The 24,204-nt window shown below is 42.6% G+C and overlaps 2 protein-coding genes across 14 annotated transcripts in view; one reads left to right on the forward strand and one right to left on the reverse strand.

The window, feature by feature from the left end:
• ARMC2 (armadillo repeat containing 2) overlaps positions 1–24,204 on the forward strand; it is a 75,825-nt gene that overhangs the window by 48,580 nt on the left and 3,041 nt on the right. For all 8 annotated transcript variants that reach the window (XM_068184207.1, XM_068184208.1, XM_068184206.1 and 5 more), the window contains 6 exons: positions 1,037–1,352; positions 2,774–2,896; positions 4,668–4,781; positions 6,076–6,208; positions 8,238–8,395; positions 12,489–12,663. In XM_068184207.1, coding sequence (XP_068040308.1) covers positions 1,037–1,352; positions 2,774–2,896; positions 4,668–4,781; positions 6,076–6,208; positions 8,238–8,395; positions 12,489–12,622 — 978 coding nt within the window. In that variant the 3' untranslated portion in view covers positions 12,623–12,663. The remainder of the gene's footprint in view (positions 1–1,036; positions 1,353–2,773; positions 2,897–4,667; positions 4,782–6,075; positions 6,209–8,237; positions 8,396–12,488; positions 12,664–24,204) is intronic.
• Positions 22,465–24,204, reverse strand: part of SESN1 (sestrin 1) — a 78,719-nt gene continuing 76,979 nt past the window's right edge. For all 6 annotated transcript variants that reach the window (XM_068184212.1, XM_068184213.1, XM_068184217.1 and 3 more), the window contains one exon: positions 22,465–23,582. In XM_068184212.1, the coding sequence (XP_068040313.1) occupies positions 23,496–23,582 (87 nt within the window). In that variant the 3' untranslated portion in view covers positions 22,465–23,495. The remainder of the gene's footprint in view (positions 23,583–24,204) is intronic.

Below are 24,204 nucleotides of genomic sequence, written 5' to 3' on the forward strand. Positions count from 1 at the left end.
TGAGAAAAAAACCTGAGCAGAGCACAATATGAGGTGCAACTACAAAGGGACACAAAAAGAAACAAAACTTTTTGTAGTAAAGGGAGAATACAACAGGGAAATAATTGCTCTGGAGTTCAGAAGAAGCTGAGCATTACTGGCAGATACTGTGAAAAGTGAAGTGTGAAATGCCTTTTTTTTTTTTTTTTTTTTGCTTCTTTTTTCTGAAAGAGTTATGTATGACCAAATGAATGATCTCTACTTTAGCCTGGATTCTTTTGTCACTAAAAAACAAGCTGAAGCATATTAAATGTTGTCAAACCAGCTGATGAAATTTACCTTTTGGTGTTTACAAAAGGACAGAAAGGGGATCCCAATCTCTGTGATTCTTGAAAAGTTATGAAAAATTGCAAGGGTGTAGGGTTGTTATGAAGAATTGCAAGGTTTTTAAAAGGAGAAAGAGAAGGAACTGAGGAATGACAGACCAGTCAATTTCGATTATATTTTTGGTAAAAATCAGGAACAAATAATTCAGCTATCTGTAAGCAATTAGAATGAACAAAAAAATGAATAAAACCTAATTTGGATTTAACAGTAACAAGTCAAGGGGAAGGAGTTTAACCTCTACAATGGTTACCAGGCCTAGAAAAGGAAAGATTGTGGTCTCTTCCTGTCACAGCTGACACTTCCTTACTTGTAAGATTAGTAAATTCTGGCCTGTATGATTATTCTAGTTATATAAAGTGTGGTTTTAAGATGTTTTAAGATTACTGTGGGCTTGGTAAAAATAGATGACCTCTACTAAGTATATCGCATTAGTAATTACTCCAGTGGTATAGTAGTTCTGTCAGATGTTTTTGATTTCTTCTGCAAATCAGTTTATGAAAATTGGTAGCATAAAAATTATTTCTAGCTGCTGTGTTTGGCATTCCTTCAGTTGTTCTGGATGTGCTGTTATCTGAATTGGGGAGCAAATTAAGTATTATCTTCTTTTAAAGCAGCTGCCACCTTCTCATGTTTTCCATGTAACATGGTTTGTTTATTTATTTTGTTACAGGATTTGGTTATCCGTATTATCTTCATTCTTGGTAATTTAACAGCAAGGAGTGACCAATCCCGGGAGCAATTTTTTAAAGAAAAAGAAAGTATTAACACCTTGACATCATTATTCCAAACCTACTATGAACTTGATTTGAATGCACTGACATGGCACCATGATAGAAAAGGAAAAAAACACCTAAAGTATCCGTCAGAAGCAGAAGATGTTCTGATAAAACTGATAAGAGTGCTGGCCAACCTCTCCATTCACCCTAGAGTAGGCGCAGCTCTGGCAGCTGCCCATCCTGTTGTAGGATTACTTGTTACAGTACTAGGTAATAAAATTTATGTTGTGTTTGTTATCTTCATTCAGCCTGTAAGGAGAGTTTTAAGACTTTCCATTGCAAAAACCCCCAAAGTCAATTGGCTGATATTCATAAACCGTTTTATGTAGGAGGCCTGCTTGAGATAGTGGAAGCATTGCTACTTTGGTACTAACTTTCCAGTATCTGGGGAAAGATATTGTAGAAGTCTTTAATTCAGTGATCAGATTTGCAGATAGGATCATTAAATATAAGAAAACAAATTTTATTTTAAACACATTTCACTGAGAGTTAATATATAAGGAAAGTTTGTTCTTATCAGGTGCTATATAGGTATGTTTGGTGGTGGTTTCTTTTTTTAAAGGTTTGCATTTTATGTGACTCTTTCGGATTACGTATCGTTTCTCATCTCTGTACCCATAACTTTCAGCCTCTTCAAAGAATTTTCTCATACTTTTTTCCTTCTTTTTCAGTCTTCCAACCTTTTATCTCTTTCAAATGGAAGAGTGTCTCCCTCCAAATGGAGGATTAGGACTGCAGTTCCTTTACCACTTACTGATCCCCTTGTAAATCTAATTACAGACTAGGGCTGGTCTGTTCTGCCCATAACAGAGTTTAACTGTGACAAGATACATGTTAAACAGCTCAGTATATTTTACTGTGTAATGAGAACATTAAATATTATGTTAAGGTAATCAACCTGATTGTATACTGTCTTACCAGTCATGAGGGAAGAGACAAGTCAGACTCACAGCTTGGTTCTGTCTCATGGGTTGAAACTGTCTTAATGATTTTGTGAGTGCTTTTGACCTTCAAAGCTTCTTTCTGCTACCCTCTCCTCTTCTGGAGCACTCTAGCAGTCAGTTTACTACAAAATGTTCTGTCTCCCTATGAACTTACCCCTCTTTTCTTTCCTTCACTCTTGGCTTCTGAGGCCAGAGACCTCGGAAAAATAAGTCTTTGAGACTTCTACACAGGTTAACATTCTGTCAGGAACTCTGAGAGAAAAATCTTTCAAATATTGTTGAAGGGATTTTTTACCATTTTTTTCCTAGATACAGTTCAGTTCAGTCCTTGGCATTTCTCTGTGTCTATCACACAGCCCTGTTTCTGCATGTGGACTCTTCAGCGCCATCTTAAAACAGCAAAGAGGATTTGTAAAATGTCTTAACTAACTTAATTTTAAACTTTGTTGCCTGAGTCACAATGATTTCTGTAAATTAATAATGGGAAAGAATGGTTTTTTATTGCCATTTTGGATCAAGTGTTCCTGTTGGCTTCTTCCATGTTACTGAACAACAGAAGGTTTGACTATAGTAGTGGCCGTGTAAACTATTACTCAGTTTGCTTCTGGGATCTAATGCATTGCAAAATTAGACACATATGTGTGTTTATCTACATATGCATATGTTTTGGGTTTTTTTTATTCTTAGAATACAAGTCAGTCAATGCCTGTGAAGAGTTGGTCATCAATGCTGCAACAGCAATCAACAATTTGTCCTACTATCAACTGGAGAATTCTGCAGTTCAAGACAAGAAGCTACACATTGCTGAAAGTAAGGACTTTTAAACAAGTACTTTTTGTATAGCTTTTTGAAAGCAGAAACATTTTGACACAACAGAAAGTGAAGACACGTAATATTTTGTGGTATTATATTGCAGGAGTATAAAGTTCATAGGGCTAAATTCTTTCAATAATGATTTCCCATTTTTCTTGAAAACTATGACTTATATGAAAATAGTTGGGTTGTTAATGAAACCCCTTCTTTTCCTCCGCCAAAGAATTTGCTGTACTGTTTTTTGTTCAGCAGTTTTTGCCAGATTTTTTCAAAATCCATATACCTGAGCCAAAATAATCATGTTGCTTTTTCCTTCTAATCACAGTATGGCAAGAGGTTTTTTCTTCATGTTAATTTCTGTACCTGTAAAACCAGATTTCTGTCTGTTTCTGGCTTGTAAATCCATTGGCAATGTTGTATTGAGTAATGATCTCCCCTCTGACATTGTGCACTACAATCAGTTATGTGTAGGAACTGTGCTGACTTCTGGGACTATTGTGTTAATGTTGTACAAAAGGTAGAGAGACTGTGTCTTGCACATCTCTCTGTCTCAATAGACCAGACACTGGGGAGACACAGAACCTGAAGTTCACACAACAGGTAAAATGAGGAATAGGAAAAAATATCCTGGCTGTCAGCCCAGTGCCTGGACTGGTAGACATCATATTCTCTGTAGGTAACACCTCTGCTGTTCTGTCACGACTCATCACCTATAAGCCAGCTGCCTCTTGTTACTGGTTGGAAACAAATTACTTCTGTCCTGTTTGTTGGCATGTGGAGCTAGTCCCATCACCTTCCTGAACTGAGGAAAGAGGAAACCTTTTTGTTGCAAGATCAGAAGGCTTTCTGCTCCTGCAGGCATTTTGAGAATACTTGCTGTTTGATATGAGTGGTAGTAGACAAAATCCCTTCAGATGTCATTTAAGACGAGTTCAAGGTGTGTTCAGGATTGCAACATGTAGAGGCAAAAGTAATGAGGACAAAGCCAACCTCCCTTCTATATTTTTTCTCTCTTCTGTCATATGAAGGGCTAAGGGTTGACTTATTTGAATCCTCTGTGTGATGGACTGATTTTAGTGTTTTGCTTTGTACTCACAGAAGACTGATAAATGTCACTTCTGCAACATCACTCCTCTGTCGTGCACCAACATCCTCCTCTTTCTAGGAAGTGCTGAAGGTCTCATTCCTACTGCTGAAGCACACACTGATCATATGTGAAACTGCTAAGCAGAAAAGCAGCAAGGAAATGAATGCTTCAGATTGGCACAATATTAAGTAACTGTTCGGAGAAAATGTGTTTGCTTGTTATAGCAGCACTGAGAGGAAAGAGAGCTAATGTCAGAAAATAATTTGAACTTTAGGAGACATCCCACCATAAGACCATCTGTTCAGGATCTAAATCAATTCTCTTATATATGATAACATTTTTTAAATTATGTCTTTCTGGATTTTCACATGAGCCCACTCAAAACTGCATAGCAAAACTGGCTCCCATTATTACAACTGTGCTTAGACTGTCTCCATAATTCCTCGTTTGTTCCTTTACATTTAGTCCTATATTGGAGCTCTTTGTTTTATCTTCAAAGCTGTACACAATTTTGTTCTTGTTCTGCCATCAGCTCACCCTCTTTGCTGCCACCAGACAGACAACTGCCCCCATTTATTACATTTATTGCTGTTGCTGTTTACATTCTGATATTCACTGATTAAAAAAGAGCCATGTATTTGTGATTTACAAATTTTATTTAATTTCTCTGCAAACCAACAGTGCTTTTGAAGCTGTTAATGAGTGACAATATGGATGCAGTTGTGGAGGCTGTCAGAGTCTTTGGCAATCTTTCCCAGCATCATGAGATCCGTGACTTCATCATGCAGAAAAAGAGTGAGTTACTTTTGCATTTGTAGGAGTTCTATTTTTAAATGTCCATGGTTATAAAAAGAAAAGATTGTTAATAAGTTGTCTCAGTTAAAGGGTACAATCAATCTTCCCTGATGTTTTGCAAATTAGGCAAACATTAGAATCCAATAATAGTCATTATAAACACAATTTTATTTCAGTTTCATTAAAATGGAAATATTGGAGTAGGAAAAATATACCATGGTACTTTCACAAGGTAAATGCTACAAAAACTCTGTTTTTCCTGAAGTTTCAAATTTAAAATTTCCCTTTACTCAAATAGCTTTTCAGATCCTGCAGGTTAGTAGTGATATGATATAAAATTAAAATCCAACTGAAATTTCATTTATGTTCATAATCTCAGATTTTTGATTCCCATATTTGACAGCTTGTTAGCACTTTGTAACATGTGGCTAGGATTTGACAGCCTCAGCAAAGACCTCCTGTTTGCCTTGGGGTGAAGTAAGATGCAAGTCTTCTTTGCTTTGGGTAGCTAAAGAGCTTTGGGGAAAATGGCAACTCTTAGCTATCCACAGAAGGTGTGTCATCAGCTTACTGTAAGTGAGGTGATTGTGTCACAGTATGCAATTCTTTATTCCAAGGGTGGCACATCACCGTATTTGAAGGGAGAAGTGACCCTTAGTAGCTGGTTCCTGGTGAACAGTCTCAGTCAAAGGACTAAATTTTCCAACTGGGAGAGACTGTGGTGTTTGTGTGCCAAGCTCAGGAATTGCTGAGAGCCTTCCTCACAGTAAGGCCAGCCCAGCTCCCTGGCTGGGGCTGGCTCCACAGCTTCGCAGTCAGTGCCAGCAGGTGTTGTGGGATGCTGCTCCCACAGGACCCCCAGGCTGCTCCACTTGCAGCTGGACTTGGTGCAGTCTGGGACTACCCTGCACTCACAGGGGAAAGAACTTCCCTCTCTGAGTGCCAGATGCCAAATCCCTGCAGTTTCTGCTGGGATGGAAAGGGGGGTGATACTTTCAAGAAATAAGCTGCAATTCAATTTGGTCAAGTTAGCCTCTTCTGATGGGATTTTCACATTCCTTTGGTGTATTTTTATTACTAGAATTTCTGGTTTGTTGTTTTGCAGGAAACTGGTGTTCAGCATGATGTTGCTCTGTCATGCGCCTCCTCAACAAATGTCACAGTAATACGCTACAAGGGTGACTTTTTGGTTAGCGTATTCTGCATTTGACTGCTTTCTAATTAGTGTGTTGTAATGCCACTTGTATGGTAAATCCATCTTCCTAGTAATATTGTTTCCTTCTTTACAATCCAGTATACAAGTTCATGATTGCTTTGCTCGATTCCAAGAACCGAGAGGTGTGTTTTCCTGCCTGTGGAGTTCTGCTCAATCTCACAGTAGATGAGAACAAACGAGCTTTTCTCATGGAAGAAGGAGGAATTGGAAAGTAAGTTCCTGATTGTGCTTGAGAAAAGGTAATTTTGAGTCGTTTGACCAAAAAGTTTCAATTTGATTGTTTTTTTTCTGGGGCCAGTAGCTGGTAATGCCAGCATAGTAGATACTTAGTATCTAAAGTTCTTGGAGAACCAGCTTTTCATGGCACCAAACCCCACAGAAAAGTCTCCCAAAGACCCTCTGTGATGTACCCAGCAGAAGGTACCATAGAAGAAAGCAACTGAGGTCTGGCTTTTCAGCAGCTGCTTGTGCTTGGCTTAACTGGATCCTAGGTGGGCTACAGTGAACAGCACAGTCAGTGTGTGTCTGGGGCAAGGGTGAAGGTACTTCAGGAACTGATAAACCACATGGTCCATTGCAATTTTTGTAACCACTTGGTTCTGTAGGGAAAACTACCTGATGTAGCCATGCTTGGCAGGGAACGGCTCCTGAGTCTCCTCTCTCTGGGACTTCAGGTTTAAGGCACTATAACATTGTAAGGGATATTAGACCTTGAAAAACCACCGTGGATGCAACACTTGTGGCTTTGATGTTCAGATAATAGCGGATCCAGCTTAATTGGAGCAACATGAAAGATCATGTTCCTATGCTTGTAAAGCAGTTGGTACAGCCCAGAGTTATGAAACAATATGCCTCACTTTGAAATGCTTTCCTGTTCATACATAATATAATTACTTTTTTTATACACTGTAAACAATGCATAGTCTTCTTGTCCTTCCTTCCCATGTTCTTGTTAATTTACAATATAAAGCTGGAAAAGGAGAATAAAAATAAGTTGCTGGCATATTGAATAATAAATGTGAGAAATTTCTATTATATAGACTATTCTGTAGCCTATAGAAAAATATAAATTCAGAATTTTCTATACTGTGTCTGAAAATTCGTGAGGGAAAGAACAAAAAACAATAACAGCATGGAATGAATCTAGGAGAATTTGGAAGTGATTGTTAAGGAGATCATCCTGACTGTGCCAAACCAGCTCTATAGACTTTTGGAACTGAGGTTATTGTACCAATATATAGTGGCCCAAAGAAAACAGGGAATTAGTCTTTTCAGAGAGTTAAATTAAAAAAAAATAGTGCAAGTTCTTTTGGCTTTTCATTAGATGCCTCCTGTTGTTCCACGAGGACTGCCTTCAGAAAGGAGAAAGAAAGCAAACCTCTTTTTGGGTGGTCTTCAATGTAACTGATATTTTCAGCCATACCTGAATATAGTAGTTATCCTTTACTAATCAACAGATTATAATCTCTCTGTGAAGTGGAGAAGTGAGGGAAGGAGGGGGTCCTAAGGTTGAAGAAGAGAACAGCAGTGAAGGATTACTGTTGGAGAGGTCACCAGGGACACCTTAGTAAAACAGGCATTTCTGAGAGGAGTCCCTTGGGAGTACAGCCTGAGGAGATGCAAGAATGGGTGAGATAGGCAAAATTGTGAGACTTCGCTGAATGTGAAAGGTAATTCTTTGATCATGGAAGTAGCAAATTCCTTTGGATTTGGGTGGGTTTTTTGTTTGTTTGTTTGGGTTTTTTAATGATTATTTGATGTGTAGTCAGATGGGTATTCTGACTGAAGCCTTTTCTGTATTCCCAACACCTTTTCCAGATGAATCATTCGTGCCTGATAAAGTTTGGCTCAGATTGCAATCTCTGCTTTAGTAGTAGCCACAGATTTGGGACAGTCACATATTGTAATGAAATTTGATGGAATTTTAGTGTCTTTCAAATGGTTACATTTCCAAAGTATGTGAGTGAAATTGGTCAGGTGGGTTAGAAAGTTACAGAGGATGGGCAGCTGCAGGCAGACACACGCATGTGCAGACAAAATGCATGTCCACAGCCTTGGGGAACTACACTAAATGAAAAGGGGGAGGTTACTGAGGAAGAAAGTAGCATCTGAAGTTTATTAATCTAGAATTTTTCTGCAAACTTCCATGGAGCTTGCGTACATTTCTAGACTGCCGGATTTTGAAGAGCTGAGGAGTAAATTCCATGGAACAAACCACTGGCTTTGTTTGGTACTGACAGGTTGGTTGACTGCTTACAAGACTTCGGGCCGGCAGACTGGCAGCTCTCGTGTTTGATCTGCAAAACCCTGTGGAACTACAGCGAGAACATGGCGAGCACGGCCTCCTGCTTCGGAGGAGACACCAACGCGCTGCTGATGCTGCTCACAGCACTTCTAGGTGAGACTCATAGTCTTGGTCTCTTTTCCTCAATAAAAGAAATGGAAGGAGCAAAATTAAAGCAGGATTAGTTTGGGTGGGACGTCTGTCCTGCAGCTTTCAGTGGGTGGCCAGTGTGGACTGTCCAGCAGCACAATGGCCCCTGTGCAGCACACACTGGGCCCTGGGGGATCGTGGCATTTCTGGGGTGCAGCAGGCTGACTTTGCTGCCTGGCCACCTTTCTTGTCTCTCCATGGTCTCCTTGTGGGCAAGGACAACATCCTTACAATTTCTCATCTGCTCCCTAAAGCCAGGAAGGGTGTGCTCATTGCTTCACAAGGCTGAAAGGTTAATGTAAGGACCTTAATTTGCTTACCCAGTGGGATCTTTTCATCTGGGCATTTACTTTTGCTTCAAATTTTACATAGTTCAGTGGCTGTGTAATAGTCCTGTAGTCAGTATATGTAATTTTCGTCCTTTCGTTTTTGAGCAATGCTTTGCTTATGATTTTATTTTGGGTAGGTCACTTGCAATTATCTTTAAAAAAATCTTTAAAATATAAATCAAATTGAAGTAAACTAACTATATTTGATATGGTTTTAATTGGGAATTGATTAAAGATGTGTACTTACTGTCAGACCCAGACAGAACGTAAGAGCTCATGGTCTCTTTTGTTGTAGGCAATCAGAAAAGTGGGTGGATTTGTGAGGATTTTTTTCCAGTTACAGCAGAATTACTGATATTCACTGCTGTAGTAGTTCCTTGCTATGATGGACTTTATCTTAATGTGTGCAGTAATTCCATCTATTTATCTGCAAATAGCAGTGTTTCAAGGTTATTACTGCACTTCTTAACATTCTGTAAGAGATCTACCAACTTTACAGCCACAATCATGCGTTGATTTTCTGGCACACAGTGAGGGGTATATATCTTTGTTTTAGAAAGTACATGCTTATGTTTTCCTCTGCATTTAACACTGCTTATTGAAGCAATTGATTTGACTGCAGAGTTCAGGCTGGATAGCAATTGTAACTCTCACTGAGTAGTATAACTGGAAGTTACACAACTGAAAGTTTGCGTACAATTGCAATTGCAGTTACAGTTGTGATTGTAATGCAGCTGTAATGGTAATTAATTAGGAATAGGTTAGAATTAAATCAGAAGGCCAATCATTCTTCACAGTCATTCTTCTTTAGTAAGAACAGGAGCTGTAGAAAAAGCACATCTTATTCATTGGATCTGGTTCCTCTGTGTGCAGAGAGCCAACAAATCTTGGTAATAGCAGCTGGTTAATATTGTCCTACATCTTCCTCCTCCCATTGTGTCCAGTAACAGCCTTGAACTATCATTGCTCTGATTCTATCATTCAGGAAGCAGGAGGCAACTGCTGACAGCCAGTGAACTGTACTTGAGCGTCAGCACACCCTCAGGAAGCGGAAAAAGTGGAGCATGGCACAGCAGACACCTCGCTTCACCTGCTGTGCTTGGCCTCCTCCCCTTTATTTTTCCCTCCCCCATCTGGCACAGGATGACAAAAGATACAGGGAAGCAAAAGGGAATGGAAGTGGCCTGGAAGGAAAGATGTTGTGCCCAAGAGAAAGGCTGGACAAAGGGCACTATTTGTTTTTCTTTTTCCCTGCCTGATCCCAGCAGCCTGGGATGTAGTGGCCCTGCTTTCCAATGGCACTTGTCATTCACCTTCTTTCAGCTGCTTGACTTTCATGTCACTCTGCTGGCTCAGAGCTTCTGGAGGCTGCTGTTCCCAGGCCCCTGGCAGCAGCTTTGCCTTGGCCCAGGCCCTCACAAGCAGCGGTGGAGATGAGCTTCTGTCTTGGGAACATTCTTCTGTTTGGTCATTAACTGAAAAGAAAGTTTCTCCCTCTCTCTTCAGACAATTTCTTGTGCTGACTTTTACCTTCACTATCAATTCCAGGAGGTTATTTGGGAATCTCAGTCCATGTGAACTCTTACATGACATGATAGAGCTTCCAGTGCTGCCAGCCCCTGTCTTGCTGGTGTTTCAAGGGTGGGCAGCCCTTACAGACTGCAGGAGTCTGCACTCCAGTCCCCAGTTTCCCCCACAGTATGTAGGCCCACTGTGTTTGTCTTGTTCCTGGGCTTGCAGCCAGCACATATGCTCTTTGGCCAGGACCCAATATTGCTGGTTTTTGAGGAGAGTCGTGGGAAAATTAGATTATCTGAGGATGCACAGCTTGCATGCGGAACACTGATCCTTGCTGATCCCCAGCGTTACTCACGTTCTGCTTTGGGGAATTTACTCTTTCAGTTCAACACTTCAGCTTTGAACTGCTTCTGACCTTTGTTCTTGTAGGCTGGAATTCTCGACCTCAGCGATTCCATAAATATTCAGTGGAATTCTGGGGAGCACAGCTGTCTAATAAAAGGGAGAAATGCCTCTCTGTGTTTGAACAGAGTTAATTTGGGTAGAGAAAAGCAGGAGTAGGCAAAGCAATTCTCCTTGAAAACAAATCCCATAATCCCTTATTTTCCACTTCAGGGTCTCTGGCTTCTCTGCTGCTGAGATTGATTTTAGGTATGTTGGGTTACTGTGCCATTGGCAGGACAAGAGCTTGTGGGCACAGGCTGCAATAAGACAAAATTCCAATTAAACATTAGGAAAAGAGATTTCCATCGTGGTGGGAGTTAAGCCCTGGAACAGGCTGCTGTCCTAGAAGGTGTTCAGTACTCAACAGTATACAGATTAGAGCAAACTGATACATGGTGACTCTGCTCCAGAGATTTTTTCCAACCTAACTTGTCCTATGACATCATCAAATATAGATTTGATGTCAGATTTTGTCTCTTATTACAAGCTTTCTTCCTGCAGAGATATGACATCCTTCTTGAAAGAATGGGTGTTCTTTTCCTCATTATTTTATTACGGAAAGACTCTAAATGTCATCTCCTTACGTAGAACCCCTTTTGGAATCTTTCTTACAATCAGCCTCTGTTTAATTTTGGTAGTTGCAGTGTAGTGGCACAGGAGCCAAGTACTGTTTGCAGTTGCTGGTAACTTTGTGTGAGCTGGAGCCCATCTCCACACACAGGAATGTCATTTCCTCCTCCATACCTGTCTCAGGTCAGGCCATCTGATCTGCACAGGCACCTTGGCATGCTTTTGGATGGGAGTAAGTGCTGTTGGAGCATCTCTTTTCTACATAAAGTTTGACTCAATATGTGAAGTTTCTGTTCAGCCCCAAGTTGCCTAAGCCTGCTGTGACTGTGCAATAAGCTCCCTTACAGAGTTATTTATTTAACACATTGTGAATCTGGTGCTTTTTCATACTGTAGGCCAAGGGTTAAGTATTGCCCATTTGGAGCAGGATTCTACCTTCATTTTAGGCCTGTTTATGGCCTAAAGCCTGTCAAATATCCTTCTGGTAAACTGTGTGAAAACATTTGTTCACATTATCAGTTGTGTTTGTGGATTCCTGATTCAGGAGAGTGCTTCTGGTTGAAGACTGATTTGTATTTTCTCTAAGAGTTGGTCTCTTTGCCATATCCAATGCTAAGCAAAATGGAGGGGGAAAAATGACTGATGACTTCCTTTCATTCCTTAACGTTGTCTTTAATAAAGACTGTCCTGCTGTTTTATTTTTGAAATTCGCAGTGAAGGGAGGGCATCAGTAAATAGAGTAACTACCATGGCTCGAGTTCCTTCAGTGTGAGAGTAGATATAGTTTGAAGGAGTCTCTAGATTAGCAGAGCAATTTGGGACAAGAAAAACATAGTTGTAGTTAGATGACTGGATTGCTTACCTCAGCAAAATTGCTGTGGGCAATATTGAACCCTGGCTACTTTCCAGACTGACAGTCCAGTAAATGATTAGTCTCAGAGACAGTTTTTGTCTCAGAGACACCTGTGAGGTGTGAGAATAAAAGAACTTGCAGTACCATTTTCACTGTTCTACTGACCTTACCATCCTTTATTTTCAGTTAAATCTAAGACCCTTAGAGAGTGATGCTTAGCTTATCTCAAGTGCAGTTGTTTTTAAGCCATCAGCATACACAACTGGTAAGCTGTATGTGTCACAAAATATGTAGTTGAGTATATTTTTATTTGGAACTGATGACAGTGTTTTCTTGATTACAGATGAAGAGGTAGAGTTGGAGTGCAGCCTTGACAGAGATATAAAGGACTGCCAAAGAGTATATTGGGAAAGAGAGTTCAAACCCGTGGCAGAAAAGCTTCTTGACAGAATTCAAAGCCATCACTCTTCCAGCTGAGTCTATCACTCCATTTTAATCAGTCGGGGTGTTTTTGTTAGGTAAATTCTATATTTCTAATATACCTGTACATTGCCAGTGGTAAGCTTGTTGGAGAGCATGACTATTTAAAAAAAGTCAGAAAAGCCTGGCATTCATGTACTGGATGCTGTCTTCTGAAGAGCTTGTATGAAATCTTTGCATGTGTAATTACTTTTTACATTATAACTGAGGTGATGAAGCAGCTGTTCAGTGTGACTTGTCTAGTAATTGCATTGTTTCTTGACTAGAAAAATGAAACAAAAAATACTTGCTGACGTTCTACTTTTTAAAAGGTAAGTTATGAGTGAGTACTTGGACTCCGTGGTACCAAAAATGCTGTGCAAACGAATGTTATGTGACAGGAGGCACATCGCACCTACAGACTTTGACATGCTTTTACCTTAAGGAACTTCAGTGACAGAGTAACCCGGTGCTGTTGGGGCATTGTCCTGTGTTCCTTCATGAGCTTCACTCTTCAGATCGAAGGCTGTCGGTGATCAGGGAAAGTCACCCCCTTTTCCTTCTGACATTAGGGGCTAGGGTCTAGGGTATCCCAGCTAACCCAGCTGCTGCTGTGATGCTTGTGAGATGTAGGTCCAGCTGTGCTGGTCCTTCTTGAATTGGGACTTCCCATCTTTAGGCAAAACACCCATATCCCTGATGTCAGAAAAGATTTTACCTTCTTTCAGTTAGTCCCACGCTCCCAGGAGCCACCTGTGTGCCTCTTCTCAGATTTTGTAGCCAGCTGTCTCCTCTGAACCTGTCTCTCCATCTGTGGGGCCATAACAGGCCTCTTTTTCCCTGTTCCCCCTGACTGCTGCTGGCTTGTTTGTTGCTCAGTTTTCATCCTTGCAGCATGCAAAAGTCCCCGCTTGTAGCCCATGGATTAGCTCAGCAGGCGCATCGCTGGCCTCGAGCGTTAACAGCCCAGTTGGCCACAGCAAGCTTTACAGACCTGACCCATTTCTCTCTTTCCTGACCTCAGATTACTGAGAATAAGCAGCTGTGCTCCCGTGGGTCAGCCATGCACAGCAGGAGCGGCTGCAGCTCCTCTCCGGGGAGAGACTGGAGGAAGTTGTTGGGAGGCAGCGATTTCGTAGCTCCCTCAGTGGCACTGTTCTCTCTGCCTTTGGTGGTGCCCAGACCTCTGCTTCCAGGTGAGGAGAGAGGCTGGGAAGTAGCGCCATGGTAGAAGGGCAGAGGCTTCTTTCCTAGTTTAGATCCCTGCTTTTATGGGGCAGGGAAAGGGAGATTTTGTGGTCCAGGTTTTGGGAGTGGTGAGGAGGAAACTTCAGTGAAAGTGATAAAATTTGCTCCATTCTTTGTGTCTCAGCAGCTCAGGTGTTACTTGTGCCCAGCAAGGCTCAGCCCTGCTTTGGGAGCTGGTGTGGTGGCACCCTCTGTCAATCCACAGGAGAGAAGTGCTTGGCATTCAGTGTGGTTTGGCTCCAACAACAGCTCTGCTCAGCTCAAAAATATCTCAATTATCATCCCTTCTTTTGCCATTTTAATTTTAGCTGAAGTTGAAGGGAAGATAAATGGCTTCAATGTCCCATTTGTTTCTGGGAGAAAAGAATGGATTTGCTTTGAGAGAGTATTAAAGAAAGGATGATGAGTAAATAGTCCCTGTGGGGAAGAAGCTGGAGGCATTTGTTCCTGGCATTTGTGTCACAGCAAGGCAGGCAAACATCCGACTGTGCAGGTGTCCTGGTTTAGGACAAATTAGGGGAAAATCTCCGAAGGAGCCCCTTAAAGGAAACAAACCCCCCACAACTCTTTCTCCCTTCCTACTACCGGGTTCGGGAGGAATTTTCTCGGAGGATAAGTGGAAAAAACTTGTTTATTAAGCAAGAACAAAAAAACACTCCTCAACACAAGAAAAAACAGCCCGAGATGACAACAAACGTTTTCACCAGTCCGAGAGAGACCGAACGGCTTGGGCAGTCTGCTGAGGAGGGTGCTGAGCTTCTCTGTAGTGCAGACTCCGGAGGAGTTCCTTGACGTTCCCGAATCAAGGTCCGAAGCAGGTCCGATGTCTTCAGGGAAGGGGAGGAAGGAAGGGAAAAACAAAAATAGAAAAATGGCAAAATAAGGCAAGCAAAGAAAAAACAAAAAAAAAGCAAGCGAGCAGAGCAAGCGAAGCAGGCCTAAAGCTAGCAGCAGCAAGCCATAGCAAGCAGCCGGGGGAGGGACACGGCTATAGACAAAACAAACTGAGAGCACGGGAACAGGAATACACGATTGGGATACAAAGCATGAAAATGTCCTGTCACCCCAGGACATTCTACCTCTTATCTTATATCGTGAACATGTTGATGAACACAATGTAAAACCTTTTATCTCACGTGCTTAAACTTTCCACACTTAACACATTTTCTTCCATCTTACTTGCTCAGACTTTTGACACTTTCACGTTTCTTTCTGTCTCATGTCTGTATGATGTAACGTACAGACAATGGTGGTAACGTTCAGCAAATAATGATATCATTCCACAATCAGATCTCCCTGAGGTACACAACGGGTTGTCTCATCTTTCTGCATTATCCACCAGGTATAACCTGGTCTTTGGGCAAAGACAATCTTACGAATGGGTTTGCCTGTACTCGAAGCAGGATTAATTCATACCGTCTTCTTCAACAAACTTCTGATATGGGCCACTGGGACTTTATCTCCATCGACTATATTAAGGGGCTCAGACTGGGCAGGACCTGTTCGGTTGGTGGAACCCTGAGTGTTAACTAACTAGGTGGCTCTTGCTAAATACTGTTTTCAGTTCTTGAAAGACTCCCCACCCAATGCTTTCAAAGTGGTTTTTAACAATTCATTGTATCTCTCCACTTTACTTGCAGCTGGTGCATGGTAGGGGATGTGGTACACCCACTCAATGCCATGTTCTCTAGCCCAGGTGTTAATAAGATTATTTTTAAAATGGGTCTCATTGTCTGACTCAATCCTTTTAGGAGTACTATGCCTCTAAAGGACTTGCTTTTCAAGGCCCAGAATGGTGTTGCGGGCTGTAGCATGAGACACGGGGTAGGTTTCCAACTATCCCGTAGTGGCTTTTACCATGGTTAGTACGTGGCGCTTGCCTTGGCGGGTTTGAGGCAGTGTGATGTAATCAATTTGCCAAGCCTCTTCATACTTGTACTTGGACTACCGCTCTCTATACTAGAGGGGCTTTACCCGCTTAGCCTGCTTAATGGCGGCACACGTCTCACAGTCATGGATAACTTGAGAAATGCTGTCCATGGTTAGATTTACCCTTCGGTTTCGTGCTTACTTATAGGTGGCATCTCTACTCTGGTGGCCTGAGGCATCATGGGCCCATCGTGCTAGGAACAGCTTTTCTTTGTGTTCTCAGTCAAGATCTATCTTCAACTCTCTTATTTTTGCGGCTTGATTTACCTGTTGATTGTTTTGCTGCTTTTCATTAGCCTTGTTTTTAGGGACATGGGCATCTACATGGCGAACCTTTACAGGTAGTTTTTCTAGCCGGGTAGCGATGTCTTTCCATTTTTCAGCAGCCCAAATTGGTTTTCTTCTGCGCTGCCAGTTCGCCTCTTTCCATCTTTTCAGCCATCCCCACAGAGCATTGGCTACCATCTAGGAATCAGTATAAAGGTAAAGTTTTGGCCACTTTTCTGCTTCAGCGATGTTCAGGGCCAATTGAACAGCTTTGAGTTCTGCAAGTTGACTCGATCTACCTTCTCCTTCGATAGCTTGTGCAACTTGTCGTGTGGGGCTCTATACGGCTGCTTTCCACTTCCGGTTCATTTTTACGAGGCGACAGGAACTATCAGTAAAAAGAGCGTAATGTATGTCTTCTGCCGGCAGTTGGTTATATGGTGGAGCTTCTTCGGCACGGGTTACTTGCTCTTCTCCTTCTTCACCAGTGAGCTTGAAGTTTTCACTCTCAGGCCAATTTGTAATTACTTCTAAAATCCTAGGACGATTTAGTTTCCCAATTTGGGCACGCTGTGTGATGAGGGCAATCCACTTGCTCCATGTAGCACTGGTGGCATGGTGGGTGGAGGGAACTTTTCCTCTAAACATCCACTCTAGCACGGGTAGTCGAGGTGCCAGGAAGAGTTGTACTTCAGTACCAATCACTTCTGAAGCAGCTTGGACTCCTTCATAAGCAGTTAAGATTTCTTTTTCTGTTGGGGTGTAGTTACTTTCAGACCCTTTGTAGCTCTGACTCCAGAATTCTAGTGGTCGGCTTCGGGTCTCTTCAGGCACTTTCTGCCAAAGGCTCCAGGACAGGCTATGGTTCCCGGCTGCAGAATAGAGCATGTTCTTCACATCTGGTCTCGTCTTGACTGGGTCAAGGGCTACTGCATGGGCAATTTCTTGCTTGATCTGGGCAAAAGCTTGTTGCTGCTCAGGGTCCCAATGGAAGTCGTTCTTCTTACGAGTAATCAAGTAAAGAGGGCTCACAATCTGACTATACTCAGGAATATGCATCTTCCAGAAACCTATAGCACTTAAGAAAGCTTGCGTTTCTTTCTTATTGGTTGGTGGGGACATAGCTGTGATTTTGTTGATGACATCGGTAGGAATCTGGCGCCGCCCATCTTGCCACTTCACTCCCAGGAACTGGATCTCCTGAGCTGGTCCCTTAACTTTACTTTTCTTAATGGCAAAGCCGGCTTCCAGGAGAATTTGGATGATTTTTTCTCCTTTCTCGAACACTTCTGCTGCTGTGTTTCCCCACACAATGATATCATCAATGTACTGCAAATGTTCTGGAGCTTCACCTTTTTCTAGTGTAGTCTGGATCAGTCTATGACAGATGGTGGGACTGTGCTTTTACTTCTGGGGCAGTCGGTTCCAGGTGTACTGCACACCCCTCTAGGTGAAAGCAAACTGAGGCTTGCATTCTGTAGCCAGGGGGATGGAGAAAAATGCATTGGCAATATCGATTGTGGCGTACCACTTTGCTGCCTTGGACTCCAGCTCGTACTGGAGTTCCAGCATGTCCGGCACAGCAGCGCTCAGTGGTGGTGTCACTTCATTCAATGCACGATAATTTACGGTCAATCTCCATTCTCTTTCAGATTTACGTACAGGCCAAATGGGACTGTTGAAAGGTGAGTGGGTTTTACTAACCACCCTTTGGCTCTCTAACTCTCGAATTATTTTGTGAATGGGGATCACAGCATCTCGATTTGTTCGATACTGCCGGCGATGCACTGTCGAGGTGGTAACAGGTACTTGTTGCTCTTTTACTTTCAGGAGTCTTACTGCAGATGGGTTCTCTGACAATTCAGGCAAGGTGTTCAATTTCTTAATGCCCTCTGCTTCCACAGCAGCTATTCTAAAAGCCCACCTGAGTCTTTTAGGGTCTTTGTAGTAGCCACTCTTGAGATAGTCTATGCCCAGAATACACGGAGCTTCGGGGCCAGTCACAATTGGATGTTTGTGCCACTCTTTCTCGGTCAGGTTTACTTCAGCTTCTATCAGAGTCAATTCTTGTGATCTCCCCGTCACTCCGGTAATGGAAATACGTTCTGTTTCTACATGTCCTGAAGGCATTAAGGTACACTGCGAACTAGTATCAACTAAAGTTTTGTATTTCTGTGGCTCTGATGTGCCAGGCCATAGAACTTACACTGTCTAAAAGATTCGATTTTTTCTAACTTCTACTTGGCTAGAGGCAGGGCCCCTCTAAGCCTGGTTATCTTTCTTTCTAGAGACATATGTCTTGGAGGTTCTTTCTAGGGGATCCGACAAATCATCGTCATCATTATGCTTGACAATTCGACTACGGGCAACTGGAGCTGTTTCTCTTTTCTTACTTTCTTTCAATTCACGCACTCGTTGTGCTAGAGCAGCAGTAGACTTCCCATCCCATCTCTTCATGTTTTCTCCAGACTCACGTAAGAAGAACCACAACTCAGCTCGTGGGGTGTACCTTTTCTCTCCAACAATGGAACGTTTGCGTTGGATACCAGGGCGTCTAATTTGTACAGCTGAGATTTGGAGGAGGTCTTCCTTAATCTCTTTCCTGAGTTTCTTGCGACTTTTTTCTATTTTGTCTTCTAATTTCTGCAGTCGTGTTTCTACAGCTGCAATTTTGGCATGAGTCGGGCCATGTACAGCATCCGCATATGCTCGAAGCTTCTTCGCCATATCGAGTACAGTCTCATATACTTCATCCCGCTTCATTATTGCTAGAGCAGAAGCGTATTTAGGTGGCTCAAGTCGCACAAGTTTCTTCTACATTACAGGTGTACACGGTATGAAGTCTGGATTTTTAGTTGTTATGTCATCTGAAAAAATGACCTCTATCACTGTCATCTCTTTCAGGCGTTGGATCTCCTGTTTTATGGTTTTCCACTGTGTCTGCTGAATATAGAGGTCATCTGCACACAGGTATCTTTGTGCTACGCTGTCCAGGACCTGTTCCCAGAGGCTGTGAGGGCTAGCCCCTCTCATCATGCCTTGGTCGATTACAGGATCGTGTGACAGGGATCCTAAATGCCTCGCTTCAGTGTCATCTAGAATGGTAGCTTTCCCTGCTGCATCTCAAAGGCGGACTAGCCAACTAATTATAGATTTATCGGGCTGTCGCCTATAATCTTTCCTTAAGCCTCGAAGGTCTTTCAGGGAGAAGGAATCAATATTGGTTCTGGAATTTGTGCTATTTGGTGTGGTTTCTGATTTTGGTGATGGTCCTTCTTTTGGATCATCCTCCACCCTTCGGTCAGTCTTGCTTTTGCACTTTCCACTTTTTGTATTAGCAGTAACAGCTATTGGTTGAGGCTTACTCTCTGGTTTAACTACTGGCCTGGAGCCTGGGATGTTGGCTGCAGCCTGAGTGACTGGGATAGTAACTAACTTATCTCTCTGTTCCCTTTCTTCTGTCTGCTGCCCTACAGTGTCTAGTAGGGTGCGATAAGCATGTGCTAGGGCCCAGCTCACTGCAATGATCTTTTCTTTTTTAGTGTTACTATGGTACTTCTCTTTCAGGTACTTTACCACTTCAGCTGGATTCTGAATTTGTTCAGATGGAAAGTCTCAGACTATAGGATCAGAAAACTCCTTTAAAATTTGGCCCATATCCTCTCATTTCCCACACCACTTAGGACTCCTCACCCTTGGTTTTACTCTTAAATCAGGAGTTTCACCAGCCCCTCTAGAAATTTCAGCCTTCATCTTATATAAACTGCAGACAGTATAAAGAAAGCTTACTAAATTAAATGCTAGAAAGATGGTGTCTTTGGCAGTCAGGGAGAACTAAACATTTTCTAATAGAGATGTAAATAATTCAGAGGAGAAGAAGGAAAGCAAAGGCTGAAAAGCCTCCTCTCCTGCTTCTCCTCTAACAAACTGAGTACACAGCCACAACTACGAACCATACATTTCTGGAACCGATAACAACATTTTTATAAACCTCTTGCAAATCATCACAACCAAGCCCAACCCGATAAATATTCTGGTTAGTGCCCCTCTGCTACAAAAGCTACGCATTAGGGACAATACCGGAGCTATTTCTGGATAAGAAAATAAACTTAGGGACTACAAAGGTATTAAAACTTCAAAAAACCCTAATGACTAGAAATAGAGGCAGGCTTTTAATCTAAATGACATTATAACTTCAAAAACAGACATACCAATGTACCCACGAAACAATTGAGACCAAAATATTATTTAGAATGAAGTTTTTTCTACTTTGTTTGGTCGATTTTCCCCGTACGGGCCACCAAAGAATATATTGTCCTGGTTTAGGACAAATTAGGGGAAAATCTCCGAAGGAGCCCCTTAAAGGAAACAAACCCCCCACAACTCTTTCCCCCTTCCCACTACCGGGTTCGGGAGGAATTTTCTCGGAGGATAAGTGGAAAAAACTTGTTTATTAAGCAAGAACAAAAAAACACTCCCCAACACAAGAAAAAACAGCCCGAGATGACAACAAACGTTTTCACCAGTCCGAGAGAGACCGAACGGCTTGGGCAGTCTCAGTGCTGAGGAGGGTGCTGAGCTTCTCTGTAGTGCAGACTCCGGAGGAGTTCCTTGACGTTCCCGAATCAAGGTCCGAAGCAGGTCCGATGTCTTCAGGGAAGGGGAGGAAGGAAGGGAAAAACAAAAATAGAAAAATGGCAAAATAAGGCAAGCAAAGAAAAAACAAAAAAAAAAGCAAGCGAGCAGAGCAAGCGAAGCAGGCCTAAAGCTAGCAGCAGCAAGCCATAGCAAGCAGCCGGGGGAGGGACACGGCTATAGACAAAACAAACTGAGAGCACGGGAACAGGAATACACGATTGGGATACAAAGCATGAAAATGTCCTGTCACCCCAGGACAGCAGGGCAGGGCGGAGGCACTGGAAAAGGCCTCTGTGGCTAAGCCCTGTTAGCAGGATTAATCAGAATTGACAAGGGCTGAATCTCTGTCAGAAAGCAGCTGATACTGATGGCTGGCTCAAGTCAAGGTGGTTCTTGGGCAATTAAGATGTGTTCAAATACCACACTAATTATGTCAGTTATTACTGATCAAACTGTAAACAAGAGCCTGAAGCACTGTGTCTGCAGCTGGGCAGAGCTGGGGATCCTGGGGCAGCCACCACGTGTGAGCTCTGGCCTTTGTACAGGAAGAGGCACATTCAGAGGAGCTGATTGAGAAGAGAGGGTAGCAGAGGACTCTTGAGCACCCCTCCCGTTGAGGGGTATATACCAGCCTCTGTCTTCCCCTGGAGAAAAACTTGTGAGCAGTAAGAAGCAGCCACTGAATGCTGGATTTCAGGTGTGTTCTTATGGCATCATTTACCATTTGGGTATCTCTGCCACAGACCTCAGTGCAGCAGCTCTCTGGTGTCCAGAAGCCCATTCCTGTTCTCCCCAGGGGAGAGCTGCCAGCACCACAGCTGAGGTACATGAGAGGCTGCTGCACTTCACAGCCATGAGCTGGGGCTCTGCCTGAGCTGCCCGGGAGTACTGGGCAGGGAGTCGGGATTGTCTGTAGGTCATGGCTTGTGCTCTGATGGCAGCTGTGACCAGAAGAAGCCACTCACACACAGATCCACTGCAGTGTTTACTGCTTGAAAAGTGAGAGGGCACTTGGATGTGGCTGAGAGCATAGGATGGAAACGGCCAGTTTAGGTTTCTTGGAAAAATTCATGTCTACCTTTGACCTCAGAAAGCACCTGGAGACTCAAGCACTGCAGAAACTGTTCACAGACTGGAAAGGCACAGCTCAGCTGTACAATGCCCTTAAGACAGGAAAGTTTTGCTCTGTTTTTGGAACATTAAAAATCCTGTATTTTCAGTTAAGAGGAAGCACCAGATGCTTCCTGTTAGTCACAATTTTTGACAGTTTATTAATCTTTCTCCCCAAGATCTTTTTAGATATTTTAGCTTATTGGACTGTAAACTTAAAACTGTTCTCAGAAAGTTCTGTAGAAAGAGAAACCAATCTGAGCTGAGACCCGGGCCAGAGGACAGAAATTAAACTGCTTATGGGCTTGGGAAAATCCATTTCAAAGAATCACAGAAAATCATGGAATCAGCTGAGTTGGGAAGGCCCCATCACCATAATCAAGTCCAACTCCTGGCCATGCACCAGACACCCCAAGAATCACACCTTGTGCTTGAGAGCTTTGTCCAAATGGGTGAAAATATCAGCAGTACAGAAGAGGTGTTCCAACAACAGTTAGTGAAGCTCTAGCTCTGTTTTTAAACTTCTCCCATAATTTTGGACTCAGTTAAAAAAATCCATGGCTCATGATTTTAACTGTTTGCTCAGTTACTGTTTCAAACATTTTAAATGGTCTTGGAATCAGTAAGAACAGAAGCCTAAAGTTAAATGACACAGAAACACCAAGAGAAAAAGTTGTTACCTTTATTTCAAAAATACCAGTAATACTGACAAATTTAAAAAGCAATTCACACTCATACAAAAGTATTCATGTGTTTTCCAAAACCACTGTATATTAAACGTCAGCATTTTAATCACGTTTTGATTTACTAAAAATAGATGTTTTTTTAGCCTAGTTATTTAAGCAACTGCAAAAATCATTAAGACCAGCGTTGGGCATGTAATACAGTAGGACTGTTTGGCAGTCTAGAACAACATTCCCACACCTTTTCCTAGCTTCTTCTTGGTTCATCCATGAAAAGGAGGACAAGAAGCTACTCGACACTTTGTGTAGGTAGATCTCTAAGAAGCTCTGAGGACTGCAGTCCCCTTCTTTCCATAGGAAGACCATTGCACTTTGGAGCTCACAAAATCATGCTGAACAAACATCCTGTTTTTAAGGCTAAACTAGTTGAGAAAATTGACTGCTATCTTTCAAATTATCAGTGTGGACAGAAGAGGTTTAGTTCTGATTAAACAGGGAAACTAAATAACAAGGCTTTTTTGAAACCACACACAGTAAAGGCTCAGACAATAGCAGTGCTCACTTTCACTTCTACCTCAACTGGAACAGCCTGGGTCTGTTCACCCCACCTGCACAAATAGCAGCATCAAGATTTTCTAAAATTATTCTTGTAGGGAAAGCAAATGTCATCCAGTCCCGTTCTTTTCACACTCCGACTCCCGCAGTCTTTGCCTTAACACAAGATCTATGTATCTATGGTTTGCTATATTGCCACAAGTTCAGAGAATGTCCCGGGCTGTCTAAAGCCAAAATACCATGAGCAGGCAGCACTTCTGCACAACCCTGTCTGTCAACTGCCAAGCGTTCGCTGCCCAGAGGCAGCAGTGATATTCCAAACATGGAAATAGCTGAAACTAAAGGAGTTATGGCACAATGGGCATCTTAACTTATAGCTACTGTTGGTCCTGAGGCTTCGTATCTTCCTCTGCCATACTGCAGCTGCAGAACATTCCAACGTCGACAGGCAGCCAGAGACATCAGGTCATATAGCGAGTAATAGCTCTCAGAGCATAAAGTAGTTCGGCTTGCATCCGAGCTTCTACCAGAAGCAAATTTACATGGACCTTCAGGAGAGAGAAGAAGTTCTGCTTTAGCACCGTGCTCACCACCATGTGCTGCAGCCAAAGGAAGCCTGGGGGCTCTGGGTGTTGTGCTGGTGCAGTAGCAGCAGGGGAGCACTGCCTGTGTCACCTGCCAGACTTTACTATGGAGCTCACTGAGAGGGGCAGAGGAACCAATGCCACACTCGGTACTGTGGCACTGGCTCACGGGCACACTTACAAAGGGCCAGGGCCATAGGGAGACGAAATCATCTTTTACCAGACTTCAGCTGGTTTAGCTGGAAAAAATAGACAAGCTTTCAAGCACACAAGCTCTTCTTCGCCAGCACAATATGCACAGCTTATTCAATTTCAATGAGGCTAATGATTAAAGGCAGAAGGGCAGTGAATATCTGTGGAGCAGAGCGGGGTGCTAGCAAAGGTAGAGATGATAAGGACATTTGCCCCTGGGGACTGAGAGAGAAACACACAGGCAGCTTCCACCTGAACAACACAGAGTGGTTGGCCAAGGTGAAGCACCAGAAAAACGCTCAAGTGTCATAAACTATCTCTACTGGGACACAGGTGTTCAGTAGCTACTGGAGCTAAGAATTTTAGTTTCCCAGATCATCTTCTAAATGCCTTT

Source organism: Anomalospiza imberbis, chromosome 3, assembly GCF_031753505.1.
Source record: "Anomalospiza imberbis isolate Cuckoo-Finch-1a 21T00152 chromosome 3, ASM3175350v1, whole genome shotgun sequence".
Classification (NCBI taxonomy): domain Eukaryota; kingdom Metazoa; phylum Chordata; class Aves; order Passeriformes; family Viduidae; genus Anomalospiza; species Anomalospiza imberbis.